Source organism: Vipera berus, assembly GCF_964194415.1.
Source record: "Vipera berus genome assembly, chromosome: 2".
NCBI classification, from domain to species: Eukaryota; Metazoa; Chordata; class Lepidosauria; order Squamata; family Viperidae; genus Vipera; species Vipera berus.
This window is the reverse complement of record NC_138203.1, coordinates 263,398,114-263,412,756: the sequence shown is the minus strand read 5'-3', so window position 1 is coordinate 263,412,756 and position 14,643 is coordinate 263,398,114. Positions and strand designations below refer to the sequence as shown.

At 43.5% G+C, this 14,643-nt stretch overlaps 1 protein-coding gene across 1 annotated transcript in view; it reads left to right on the top strand.

Annotated features, from left to right (window-relative positions):
* IL17RC (interleukin 17 receptor C) overlaps positions 1-11,019 on the top strand; it is a 36,528-nt gene extending 25,509 nt beyond the window's left edge. The window contains exons 15-20 of the mRNA XM_081319084.1: positions 863-981; positions 1,091-1,150; positions 3,328-3,385; positions 4,624-4,719; positions 6,013-6,051; positions 8,408-11,019. Of these exons, the coding sequence (XP_081175210.1) occupies positions 863-981; positions 1,091-1,150; positions 3,328-3,385; positions 4,624-4,719; positions 6,013-6,051; positions 8,408-9,000 (965 nt within the window). The 3' untranslated portion in view covers positions 9,001-11,019. The remainder of the gene's footprint in view (positions 1-862; positions 982-1,090; positions 1,151-3,327; positions 3,386-4,623; positions 4,720-6,012; positions 6,052-8,407) is intronic.
* Positions 11,020-14,643: the final 3,624 nt, after the last annotated feature.

Here is a 14,643-nt window from a genome sequence, read left to right as displayed (position 1 = left end):
TATTATCTATTCTATGAGTGTGTATGCATATGTATGTATGTATGTATGCTAATGCTTTATTTAAACATATTTATATATTTATATATCAGTGGTTGCATGACCTTTCTAGATGCTATATATTAAATAAATAAATTGGTTGTTCCAGGAGCATCACATGAAAATAAGTCATGAGACTGATTTCAGAGATTAAATCAGCTAAAAAATATGGTGGAAAATGAAATGGATGGGGGAGGGGGGGACAGAAAGAGAGACAGAGAAAGCAAACACTGGCCTTGGGGTCCTGCCTGTAGTCAGGATGAGTCTTTACCCTTGGCCAAGATTCTGATTTGGACACCACTCTTTGCCCATCTCTGCTGTTCCTTTCTCTTCGGCAGTCGATTTGCCCCATGCAAAGAGCCCAGTGGAGATCAAGAACAACAGGAAGCACGTCTCCCACAGCCATCTGAAGGGGCCTCTGCCTACTGTCTGCTCTCTGAAGGGCATTGATGCCATAGCTCCCTCCCCTCATCTTATGCACAAAGGCAGCATTTTCCTGGCATGATGGAAAGGGTGAAGGGCTTGCAACAAACGGCAACAATTTCAAGGCTATTTTTGTATAACGCACCAGCTCATCACATGAGATGCTCACAATCAAGCGGTGTTTTGGTTTCAAAAAGGAGAGGGGGCTGCGATGCAAAGCTTTCTCAGAATCTAGCTTTCCTGCTTCTTGGTACCAAAGATGCTTAGGGGGGAAAAATAGACTCTCAACACCACTGTCTGATTTAAAATACCCTCTGAATGCAAGAACCGAATGTTAAATTCGTGAATGTTAAATTCTGGCTGAGATTAATCTTTTTTTTTTTTTGCTTTGCTTTTCTCCTAGATGTCACAGGAGGTCAGCGATACTTACTGTTTCGGGAGACTCAGGATTCTTGGGGGAATTCCTTAGTGCAAATTATGGAGCAAGGCACCTGGGTGTCCACTGCTCAGGTCTCCAACACAGTAAGGCCTTTCTCCTGCCTTTGTCTTTCTCCTTCTGTGAGTCTGACCCTTATTGCAGTGGGCAATCCAGTGGTCCTTTCATTTTTCCCCCCTCCTTCCTTCTTTACAGAGAAGCAAAAGATTGGAGGAAGACCTGAGGAACAGCATGGAGTTAGGAAAGTGCATGCAGGTGAGTACCAAAACAAGAGCTTGAAGCCAAGAAAATGGAATGCTATGACCCAGAAAGAGGAAACAAACAGGAAAAAGGACATACTTGCTTTTATATAATGCAGGGGTCCTCAAACCTGGCCACTTTTAAGACTTGTGGACTTCAACTCCCCAAATTCCCCAGCCAGCATGGCTGGCTGGGGAATTCTGGGAGTTGAAGTCCACAAGTTTTAAAGTGGCCAGGTTTGAGGACCCCTGATATAATGCATTCCAATAAATCCTTGGTGGAGGAATAGAGGTCTCCAGATGGGCTCTCCATCAAAACAGAAGGCATACAACACATTGGCACTCATTTTCAGCCATTTGGTGAAGTGGCAGCCCTATTGATGTACCTGACCACTGACAAGTATATTAGGAAGAATATCTCAAGGAACAGCAGCTGAGATATTTCACCTGCCTTTTTTTTTAATACTGGTGGACACTGTGATGTGCAAATCAGCTCAAACTCCTCTGTCTGGATATCAAAGATTAAACCAAGACTTTTATAAGAGAAGCTGAGTCTGCTGCCAAATAATGCTGCTCTATCTTTCCATGTTGACTTGTGATGGTGGTCCTCCTCCCACTAGAGAAGTCTCTTTAAATTAAGAATATGGACTCTTTTGCCGGACTGACTAGGATTTCCTTCACGGTGGAGTCCACTATCCACCTTTTCCTCATTCTTTTTCTGTTCCTCCTCCTGCCATCTTTACATATTGCATGCATTAAACTAAGGGAAGTGTAATAAGAGGTTTGAAATAACTATGTTGATTATCCTAAGGACACCACAGCCAATGTGAAGAAAAGTGTTATCCGCTATGCCTGCAAAGTGTCCTGTTTTCCTGTCTTATTTTTGGAGTGCTTGAAGATTTCTTTCAAATATCTCTTGTCCGTGTTTTTAAGATGTTATTATTATACTGGAAAGGGACGCGGTGGCTCAGTGGGTTAGGACGCTGAGCTTGTCGATCGGAAGGTCGGCAGTTTGGCGGGTCGAATCCCGAGTGCCGCGTAGCAGAGTGAGCGCCTGTTACTCGTCCCAGCTTCTGCCCACCTAGCAGTTCGAAAGCACGTAAAAATGCAAGTAGAAAAATAGGGACCACTCCGGTGGGAAGGTAACAGCGTTCCGTGTGCCTTTGGCGTCTAGTCATGCCGGCCACATGACCACGGAGACGTCCTCGGACAAGCGCTGGCTCTTCGGCTTTGAAACGGAGATGAGCACCGGCCCCTAGAGTCGGAAACGACTAGCACGCATGTGCGGGGGAACCTTTACCTTTACTTTTTATTATACTGGAAGGAGTAAAACAGGCTAGTGCTGGTATTGTCTTCCAGATCACATCCTCTGTGGCAGTCCCCACTTCCAACTCTGAAAAAGGCCAATGGAAAAGACTTTTCTTAGGGTTTGAATGGAAGCCTGTGAAACCATGGATGCTCATGCAATGAAAGACAGGACCTTCAGATATACTTTAGCCATTTCCTAATGAAATGAAAGCAAAATCCAATCCATAAAATTCAACCCACTTCCTTAAAACTTACAAATATAATCTATCCCTTTTTCGACGTATCAGTCTCTTTCTACACCATATCCAAGATCTCATATTGGAATTGTGGAGACGCTGGGAAAGGAACGGGAGAATTAAGGAATGAATGAATGAATGAGCTGATGGGTTACGTAAGAGCTTTCAAAACTTGGCAACTTTGAGACATGTGGACTTTAACTCCCAGAATTCCTCAGCCAGCCATGCCGGCTAGGGAATTCTGGGAGTTGAAGTCCACATGTCTTAAAGTTACCAAATTTGGAGACCCCTGGCTTATGTCTATCGGGACTAAATACAGAATCATGGAAGCTACAGGAACACTGTTCAAGTGATCAAAAGAATCTTCATTTATAGTGAGGCTCCTGGAATACTTCAAGAGATTTCCAAATATCTCCCTGGCTGGGCTGAATGGCCTAGGAGTCGCACTATGAATGCAGATTATTTTGATCACTTGAACAGTGTTCCTGTAGCTTCCAAGATTCTGCATTTAGTCCTGATAAACGTTAAAGGGACTTCACCTAAATCTAGATCATTCTTGCTTTTTTCGTCCTGCCTTATGTCTTTGTCTTATGTGGTACTTGACAGGTGTTATTGTTATTACTAGACAGTTCTTTATTGCTTTCCACAGGTGTGGCAAGAAGAAGGGACCAATGCTACAATACTCTGGGCATGTTCAGTGGAGCACTGTGAGTGTCCTGTGTTTGAAGACTAGGAATACTACTTAGAAACCCACCACATCAGAAAGCTAGAGTAGAAAATGATTGGATTGCTTGTGTGGAACAGCCCAGGGAAGGGAAACAATGTGTGAAAACCACTCAACTTATAGACTTTAGACTAAAGACTTATAGACTTTAGTAGGGGTGCAATTTAATTCATAGGCATGCTATAAAATGATTTTTTTTCCTCTAGTCATGATTTCAAGCAATCTTTTCCAATCTGATTTCACTGAGATTGAGTGGGACTATTGCTCTCTACATCCCTGGCCAACATATCCAGATGTGAAATTCTTGTGGGGAAGCTGTTCCCTAAAGCAGATGGGCTATGGAGAAGGCCAATAGGTCCTGTCAAATAACATTGTTTAATGGAGAAGACCTGGAATTCAGTCGCCCTATCTGATTTGGTGGGACAATCAGATACCTTTGGAGAGAGGTGGTATCTCAAATAACCTAGCCTCGTGCCATGCAGGGCTTTAAAAGTGGAAACCAGCATCTTGAATTACATCTAGAAGGAAACTGGGAGCCAACAGTGGTGTAACATGGGCATCTAAAACTGCACGTACAAATTATCCAAAACTGCATCGTGGACCAGTTGAAACTTCTGGGTGATCTTTAAGAACAGCCCCTCGTAGAGTTCGTTGCAGTAGTCCAGTCAGGAAGTGACTAAGACATCAGTGACTATGAGCTGGGCCTCCCGATCCAGGAATGGGCCCATATAGCACACAAAATAAATTTATGCAAAAGCCACAGCTGCCTCCTTCTCCTCCAACAGGAGCTGCAAATCTAGGAAGACTCCCAAAATTGTGTATTAACTGTGTTTGGGGAAACGAGACCCTGTCAAGAGTTAAAGATGGCAACTCTCCAGGTCCAGGGAAGACCCAAATAAGTCAACCTTAAAGTGAAGCCAGGGCTATCTAACCAAGACTTTGCCTTCAGCCTTAGCCAATGGCAGGGTCTGTGGTCGGTTAGGAACTGGGCTGCACAGCTGGGGATGAGCAGTGGGCGAGTGAGCAAAATGGAAACTGTCACCTCCACCCCTGGTCTGTGGAAAAACTGTCTTCTATAAAACTGGTCCCTGGTGCCATAAAGCTTGGGGATTGCTGGCCAATGGGAAAATGACAAGAAGGGAAGGGCATGGGCCATGCAAATTGGTCTAGGACCAATTTCGTCTATAGTACTGAATTTCTTCCCTCTGTACTTTGATGCAGATCCCCGGACCTACTGGGTGCTGATCTGGTTGGTCACTCTCCTAGGTAGCTGCTCTGTTCTGCTCATTGTCCTGCTCAAGAAAGAATTGGTAAAAGGTATCCTTGTTTTTCAAACAATGAATCCAGCCCATTGCTGCCATACTCAATAAGTATTGCCTCGGTGGCTTATTCCCTTGCTCTTTTCTTGGCTCCCTTCATCCTAACCTTGGCCTCCTGTCTGCTAACAATCCTGCCACATCTCTCATTCATTTGCCTTCCTTACCTTAAGGACTTTTCGTTGTACTGCATTTCTGTGAACATTTCTCTACTGTTTTGCACTGCTCAAGCAATTGCACTGACTACTATGTGGCAATCAAGCCAAGTTCAAAGATTTGCTTCGGTTCAAAGATCATGGAAAACTGGCAATATGGCAGTCTTGCCATTAATATCAAGCTCAGTGTGACTTTCTCAGGGGACTGTGAAACTAAAATTATTTGCCAGCCTATCTTGAAAAATGACACTACTAAAATCCCATCAAACAATTCTGAGAAGTAGTAGTGGCAGCATATGCATCAATTTTAATTTTTAATAGAGTAAAGAGAGAGAGAGAGACAGTTTGGTATAGCAGTTAAGGCATCAGGCTAGAAACCAGGAGATGGTGAGTTCTAGTCTCACCTTAGCCACAAAGCCAGCTGGGTGACCTTGGGCCAGTCTCTGTCTCTCAACCCTAGGAAGAAGGCCACAAGGACAAACCACTTCTGAAATCTTGCTGGGAAAACTATAGGGGCTTGTCCAGGCATTCGCCAGGAGTCAACAATGACTTGACAAAATCAAAAATGTGCTTTATGGATTCTAATATTTTGATTAGATATGCTAATAGTCTCCATCTCACTCATTTATTCCAGCAACATCTCTTTCTTCCACATGTTCTCTCTCCTTGGTTTTTCCACATGTGATCTGCTTCCTTTCATATCACCCATCTACCTTTCCCGCCCCCCCCCCGTCCCAAGAATCTTAAGGCAGAAGAGGAAGAACAAGAGAATCATCTTTGTTCCGGTGGACCTTTTCCTTCTTCCAGAGGCCAGATTCCCACAAGAGCTAATCTCACAAGACCAAAGCCTTTGCTCTCTTTAGTCTTTAATTTCTGCTCTGAATGGAGTTCACAGACTTCATTGCTATTTAATTATTCTTTCATCCTCACTCAACACATTCAAGTTTAAGTTCAATACGATGGAGGAGCTGTGGATCATCTGCCATCTGTGTATTTGCATTTGAAGTCATGATGGCTTTTGTCCATTTGCTACAGAAGTTGTATTTCATTCTTCCAACTTAGAATTCACCCTCAGCACATCCCAGATCTGGCAATGAGTAGGCTTCCACCACCCCATTAATGTTTTTCTCTATTTACAGGCTGGTTCAAAATCCTGAAAGAAGATTACAGTTCCAGAGGTAAAGGCAACAGAGGCTCTTGTAGCATTTGGAATATAAAAGAGGCAATAATTCTTCTTTGGGGCATCTCCTATCATCACTCCCTTGAACCTCCAGATTATTCTGTACCTTTTCTGATCGTCAGCCTTTCATTTCTGTCCTGAATGGGGTTTACTGTGATGGAATGCAGTCTGGACTCCCAGCAAGGAGGGGCTGTATTTCAGAGGAGCAAGAGACAGTGAAGTTTAGATAAGTTTGCTTGGGAGGAAGAAGGTCAAGACAGCTCCTTCATAGGAGTTGTTGGAGTATAACTTTAGTGATGCAAGCAGTTTGCTGTAGTTTGGCAAGATTGATGTTGGGATCCAAAACCCAACATTACTTCAGAGAAGTTTCCCTTATTGTTCCTTACCTATGGATAGAAATGTTTCCAAACTAAAGTTCCAGGAGATCAGAATAGCAATAGCAATAACTCTTAAGACTTATATACTGCTCCATAGTGCATTACAGCACTCTCTGAGTGGTTTACAAAGTCGGCATATTGCCCCCAACAAACTGGGTCCCCTTTTTACCAACCTTGGATGGTTGGGAAGCTTCAATCAACCTTGAACGGGTCAGAATTGAACTCCAGGCTGTGGGCAGAGTTTACCTGCGATACTGCCACTGCGCCGCCATGCCTTCTCCCAGAAATAGGGTGAGAGGAATCCCAGAAGTGGGTGAGGGGCAGTGGTAGGATTCAGCCGGTTCGCACCACTTTGGCAGAACCGGTAGCTAATTTTTTGTTGCCCAAGCCCAGAATGGACTTCCAGAAGTGACATCCACACAGAGAACCAGTTGTTCACATGTTTGAATCCCACCACCGGTGAGGGGAAATCTCTGCTAAATACACATTGTTACAAGCAATTCTCTAGGTCAGAACCTTCATACAGTATCTGCGAATGGGAAAATGCCACTTCCAAAGAGTAAATGCCTCTTTAGGATCAGTGCTATGTGCTTGAAAGAGAGTCTGTGTCCTCAGTGGGTGTAATTCTGGTCTCACTTCACCTTTTCTTTCTTCTTGTAGCAGTTTGCAGGCATGGTTAGGGGAAAAAACCAAACCATCCACATGCATTCCTCCAGTAACTAGCATTGGAATCTGGTTGGCAATGGATGTTTGCTAATATGCTGAGCATAGTAAAAGTAGTCCTTGATGCTCTCTGAGCTGGGTTGTTTTCTTGCATACGTTTCATTCAGTGTACTGCCGATGTTACCTAATTTGTAATGAAACGTCTACCAGAAAACAATCAAGGTCAGACAGCACCAAGGACCCTGCAGTTCAACCCTGAGCTACAAATATTCTCTTCTGTTGATACGGTAACAAAGAGAATCCTATCAAATGCCGAGACAATCCTTGTTTTACAACCATTCATTCAGTGACTACTTGAAATTATGACAGCACTGAATGATGGGGAATCATGACTGGTCCCCAAAGATGCAGCTCTTATAGCATCAATTGATTGCAATTTCTGATGCTCCCTGCTGGCTTCCAACAAGCAAGGTCAGCAGTGAAGCTGGCAGGAAGTTGGAAATCACGTTCACATGAGGTCCTTGCTTAATGATTTACTGTGATTCACTTAACGACATTTGTAAGTCAACGAGATCGCATGATGTTTCTATTTACAATTGTGTTGCTTAGCAGTGGGATTTCTGGCCCAATATATCACTGGTAAGCAAGGACTAGCTGTACTCTCTTTTATTTTATTTTTTATTTTTTTGAGAGGAGGCAGAAGGCATAGGTGTTTAGCACAGCTGTGAGTGAGATGGATACAGCAGTCAGTCATCAGCCCTCAAAAGCAAGCACTAATTGGTGAGACAAAAGAGTCTTTTGTGCTCAGCTTGTGGGTAGAAAGAGCAAGCATAGATTAGTTGGCTCTTCTCAAATGTGCAGGACTCTCAAGCATATAGATCTCAAAATACACAAAACGGGCCAGTCATTTACTCTGGGTTGTGGATTCAGAAGGTTTGAAAGGCGAAGTGTCTGAAAGACCCCTAACAATTGAATCAATCACAAGTTGTTACGAATGAATATATATCCGTCATTAAGATCCACTCCAAACTCTTGATGGTTTTGAATGCGAATTCCATGGTTGCCCTTTGGGAAATCAGCAGTAGATTAAGAGAAAGTGCAAAGAGAAAAAGGAGGGTTTGGAAAATGAAGCGGGGACGGGGGGGGGGGGAGAAATTGATCTTCAACATGCAGAATTTGCAGTGATGACAAAGCATCCAGATATAGGAGAGCCGCTTGAAGGAGCTGGATTAGAAGGAAATAAAGAGAGATCCAGAATAGGAAGATTTATCTTTGTTCATGGAGTATCTCAGATCCCTCTCTTTTTCACCGCAGCAACGCTTCAGGGACGACGTATCCTCCTTCTCTACTCTCCAGATCACGAAGGCTATGAGCGTGTGGTGGGCACCCTGGCAGATGCACTGACTCAGCTGCAACTACCTGTATCTCTGGAGTTGTGGAGCCGTGGGGAGTTGGGGTCCCTGGGGCCCATGCAGTGGTTCCATGCACAGCGACGCTTGGTGCTTCAAGAAGGTGGCGTTATTGTGCTGCTCTTTTCCCATGGTGCCGTGGCCAGTTGTGCAGAATGGCTGGGCTGGGTACAGAAAGACCCTTGGCTCACCTTCAAAGCAAACGGCGCATTCTCGGCTTCCCTCAACTGTGTCCTGCCTGATTTCCTGGCGGGTGAGGCCAGGGCCACATATCTTGTTGGCTGCTTTGAGAAGCTCCTTCCAATCGATGAGATCCCTGACCTCTTCCTTTCAGTGCCTGCCTATCCTCTGCCCTCTCAGCTCTTTAGCTTCCTGCTGGCCCTGGCTGGCCCCAAGGTAGGACCCAAACAGAAGAACAGCCTCAGGAAATATGCAGAGTCCATCCGCAAGAGCCTGGAACAGGCAGTGCAGGAATGCCAGCAAAAGTACCCCAGCTAGTAGAGCCTGTAATTGCTGCTTCCCCGGTTGGAGAGAAAATGCATTCTGTCACCATTCTTGAGGCATAAGGAGCAATAAGGAATAAGACTTTCAGAAGCAAGTGCATTGACACGAAATACCTGCATTAGTGTTTCCAACAAGTCAGAGTGGCCAGTTTGTTCCTGTAATTTGGAAAGGTATAATGAGGCTGAACCACGGATGGGAACTTGTTTTGCAAAGCGCTTCAAGTGAGAGGTACCTATCTTAAGTGGCTGGCGAAGGTAAGGAGCCTGTCATCGTATTACTGAATGGTAACCAGCCAGTAATATGAAGGGACACCATCAATAGATCCAGAACAGAGGATCTCCAAAGGTGTGGGCATCTCACCTTCATACTTTGCTTTGGAGCTGCCTTGAGGCAACTGCTCGGCCAGCAAAATGCAATAACGATAAAGACTAGAGAGGTGCAGAGCACTTCATGAAATGGACACCGTGCCCTCTGAATTGGCTGCTCAGAGCATCAAGGGAGCCATAGTGAAGTCTGGGCATGGCTTGGTTTTGAGGGAAGTGTCTTCAGGCTATGCACTTGTATCTCAGAAGGTTAGGAAAACATCTGAGAATGGTGACACCGAACTTTGGGCAGACACAGCTACCTCAGCAAGTTTGGAAGGATGTTTTTGTTGGTTTCCAGAAGGTTCCATCATATGCTTCGCATAGCCTTTATTTAAAAACGAAAAGGACTTTTGACAGACGCCAAGAGCAACTTTTATCAGGGTCTCATCCTCACATCCTGCTTGCCATACTGTCACAGACCACTGCTGAGGTGGCCTAGAATAATCTTTAGTCATTCCAGTTTAGAAATGATGTTTTCCTCCTTCTCCTGATACAAAGCTTTCCATGAGGAGAATTTAGGATGTATGGGGAAAGAGTTTTAGAGATGATTAGCCAATGAGAGTGATTTGCTCAGCTCCAGCTGTCCTGGCAAATCTGCTTCTTCCCTGCCCAGAAACTGGGCCCCAGGTAGTGACCCTTTTGCCTTTGATTGGAGGAAAGACTGGACACTTGGTCTGTGTCGGGGAAGTTCTTTTTATTTATTTATTTTGTGGATGTTTTTATTATTTTAATGTCTTTTCATTTGTTTTAATTGTTTTAGAATTTTAGAATTGTAAGCTGCCCAGAGTCATTTCGTTGAGTTGGGCAGCTATAGAAATTGAATAAAACAAGCAAAGTTTCCTTCAAGAAGGAGAAAGGAAAGCAAGTAGCAGAGGCACAACAGAATTCCCCGGTTTCTGGCTTCGTATTTCAAATTAGCTTTTTTTGCTCATTTAGGCAGACTTTTGGGCGAAGGGGGAGAACTGACACAGGTATATTGATCCTCTGTTTCTCTGACAGAAGATGCTCTATAGGTAGCCCTTGACTTACCAACATTCATTTAGTGACTGTTTTAAGTTATAACGGCACTAGAAAAAGTGACTTTTGACTGTTTTTCTCACTTAACAACCATTGCAGCATCTCCGTGGTCAAGTGATAAAAATTCAGACGCTTGGCAACTGGCTCATATTGATGACGGTTGCAGTGTCCTGGGGTCACGTGATCCCCTTTTGTGATGTTCTCACAAGCAAAATCAATGGGGAAGCCAGATTCACCTAACACCCATGTTACTAATTTAACAACTGCAGTGATTCGCTTAACAACTGTGGCAAGAAAAGTCGTAAAATTGGGCAAAACTCACTTAACAACTGCCTCACTTAGCAACAGATATTTTGTCCTCCATTGTCGTCGTACATTGAGGACTACCTGTACAATACTTTCTTCTATTGCCCTTTGCAGATGAATGACCCTATGTAACACACTAATAACACTGTCATCTAGAGCTGAATTACTGTTGATGCAGGTGATTGATTCGAGAGCACAATACTCTAGTCCTCTCAGAAGCAACATGCTGCAAATAAGAACAATTAATACTGAATACATACGTTGTCAAACTTATTCATATCATAGATACTCTCATAAAATCACAAGAGAGATGGGTGTGGATAGTCACCAGTGGCGTAGCGTAGGGGGTGCAGGGGGGGCGGGCCGCACCGGGCGCAACATCTGGGGGGGCGCTCGCACTGAGCTGCTCAGGGAGCCCCAAGGGCTGCACAGAGTCGGCTTGGCTCCGCTCTCGAGCTGCTCTTTCTTGCAAAGCGAAACGAGTCCGGCAGGTGAGATGGGCGGCCACATAAACTGAATAAAATAAATAGAAGCGCCCAACTCTCCGCCCAGGCTCAGGCCAACCGCAAGCGCCCCGCAGGCGCCCCGGCAGGCTTGGCCGAGCAAAGATGGACCCGCCGGCCGGCTGGCCTAGCTTCGTGCGCATGCGTGGCTTTATTTAGCGGGGCTCACGTGTGAGCTTGAATGCAGCGGCTCTTGCAGGTCGGAGCCCCGCCCAGCCGCCCTCGAGAGGGACCCGGAAGCATCCCGCATGCGCGCGACTCTTCTTGGAAAGTCTACGCCGCTGCGGGGCGCGTCTTTTCGGCGGTGCCATGACGTCACCGGGTTAGGGGGCGCAAATTGCCCCGGGTGCTGACAACCCACGCTACGCCACTGATAGTCACAAAACACTCATATATGAGAAAACAAATTGGTAAGCCTGCTGTTGTCTTTGCAGTTTTCCAGGGTGCTCTACAGCCTTCTCCTCTTAATCCTGGACTTTTTCTTCCCGGAACAATTTTCAAATAAAATTCCCCCTTCTTATTTTCCAAGGATGCCTCTGGAGTATTTCTGGGGCCGAAAAGCATAATTGGAAAGAAGTTCTATTTGCTAGAATTTGTTTTTAGGACATGCCAGCTGCTCTTTCATTTACTTTTTTTAAAAAATAAAATCATTTTAAAACTCAGGTGGAGATGACTTATTTCATAGTTTCCTCATTCCATAGAAACACGAACAACAAACTGTAGGACTGATGGTCTTTTCCAGAGTGAAGTGTGGGCTGAACTGTTTCACTAACAGATTGAATCAAAGGAGCATTTAGTTATTTCTTTTACACAGATTGAAAGATTATCTTATTCCCAAAGATGCCGGACACTTTATGTTCTATAAAAACAGGAACGAGAAAAAGAAAAACCATAAAACTGAACAAAATGTTACAGGGTTCACTATGTGCCCTGTCCCGAAGCCCGGAAAAATGGCAGGATTTTTGATACCTTTCAGAACATTACCAGAATTGGAGACATATGGCTTTCTGGAGGATACCAATACTTTTTTTGGAATGATTGCAGCCTGTTTTCAGGGACATGGGGGGGGGGAGAGTAAATGCCAGTTTCTGACAAAAAAATGTCATCAATTGTGATCACATGACTGCAAGACCCTGCAAAAGGCCTTAAATGCAGGCTGGATGCCGAATGTCCAAAATGCAGTCACATGACTGGGAGGGGGCAGCCATTGGAACTTCGAATCTGGATCTTAAGTATCATTTTTCAGGGTCCTTTGTTGCTGTCTTCTGAACAGTCAGTAAGCAACCAGTCATAACTTGAGTCCTTTCAAACTGCCTTGAGTCAGCTCTGTAGCTGCCATCTTGTCTACCATCTCTGTCTGTTATTACTGGATGGACAAGAGGAACCAGACTGGAAAAGACTTGGAAGACTTAAATCCTCCCCAGAAATACAGTCAAAGGGCCCAGCTGCTCTGCATGCAGAGACTAGCACCACTGTAAAATGTGTGGACTTCCAACTCCCAGAATTTTCCATCCAGTCATGGCTAGGGAATTCTGGGAACTGAAGTCCATACATCTTCAAATAGCTAAGGATGAAGAACACTGGGCTAAGGAAAATACATTCCCGCTGAGTCATATTGGCCACTGCCATCCCTGTTATAACAAGGCATATTCCATTGCCCTGCCTGCCATCTGTATTTTCCCAGTTAGTCTCCACTGATCTTCGCATTATTTTTCTGAATTGGCTTTTAATCCCTGTCATGAAAAGACAGAGCAATATTATCCTACATTATTTAAAACCTGAGTGGTTGCTGAATATCTACTTTAAAATGTTTCTCTTTTCATTGTCTTTTTCTTCAGTTGTTTACTATATATTTAAAATATTCACAAATTGTTTTCATCCTGTGATCTTTTTGTACACCACTCCTGCAACCATCACAATGAATGAAAAAGATATGCAAGCTTTAATTAATAATTAGAAATTCCCTTTGATAAACAAAGTGGTACCACATCAACAGTTTGCATGAAGGAAACACATCTAAAGAAAAAGAGGCCTGTCCAGTCTTTATTTGATTATGCTCCTCTTTCGTATGTTTTCTTTTAATTAATTTGAAAAGCTTGTTATTTCCACATTCAAATACCAGAGCAAGGAAGGGCATCTCTTCAGTCTACTTTCCAGAACAATTATTCTGTTCATGTTGTAATAGGCTTGGACCGGACAAAATATGAGCAAATATTATTTTTTGTTTTGTTATACAACTGAATCTTCTGTTCCATTTTTGACACAATAAGTTGTTGTTGTTGTTGTTGTTAGCTGCGAAGTCGTGTCCGACCCATCGCGACCCTATGGACAACATTCCTCCAGGCCTTTCTGTCCTCTACCATGAGCTTAAATGGACACAATAAGTATGTTAGTCTTTAAAATACCACAAGCTTCAGTTGTCCCTTCCCACACTTCACTTTTCAATCTGGATGCCTTTAGTACTTTTTCTCTGATGCTTATAAATATAATACTTTCTGTACTATTATCAAAAGTACAGTACTACATGCTGGAGCTCTTCAAACACACTGATGTATACAGACTCACTGAATATGTAGATATGAACTGGAGACAAATTGTGTCCCAGTTTAATGATAGAAATCTTTTTCTGATTGCTTTGTATACTGACCTCTAGCTTCTCTCATTTTCATAATGTGCTTATTCATGATTCAGTTGAATATTCTGGCTTTGTACATTATGTTATGCAGAACCAAAAATTAACTGCACAGGTTGAGTTTACACACTATTCTAGGCTAAATGTGATTTGCTGGTTTATGATTCAGTGCATTTATTTATATTTTTTATTCCACCTTTATTATCTTATAAATAACTCAAGGTGGCGAGCATAACTAATATGCCTTCCTCCTCCTATTTTCCCACAACAACCCTGTGAGGTAGGTTGGGTTAGGAGAGAATGACTGGCCCAAAGTCACCCAGATGGCTTTCATTCCTAAAGCAGAACTATAACTTACAGTGTTCTGGTCTCTAGGCCAGCATCTTAACCACTATATCAGATTCTCTCAGTGTACCACAGGAACACAGTTACAGTTTAGTAGCTATTACAGGAAGAGAGATGTCCTTCTCTATGGCAACCTAAAATAAACTTTGATTTGATAATTTCACAAATCTGATGAACGCATAAAGTTCTCACTTTGTACTTTGCATTGTCAATTGAAAAGTAGAAGGAATGGTATATCTGTGTTGGAGAACTATTGGGTAAATCAGTGTTTTGCAACCTCAGCATTTTTTTTTCAAATATATGGAGCCAACCTGGGAATCCTGTGAAATTAAAATCCACACATCTGAAAGTTGCTGACCTGACTGAGGCAAGTAAAAGGGAGGTACACAATTTGATGATTTGCACTTGATTTTGAGTATATTGTCACTTCTAGCCAGTATGGCCTGGAGATATGAGGATTATAGGCTAA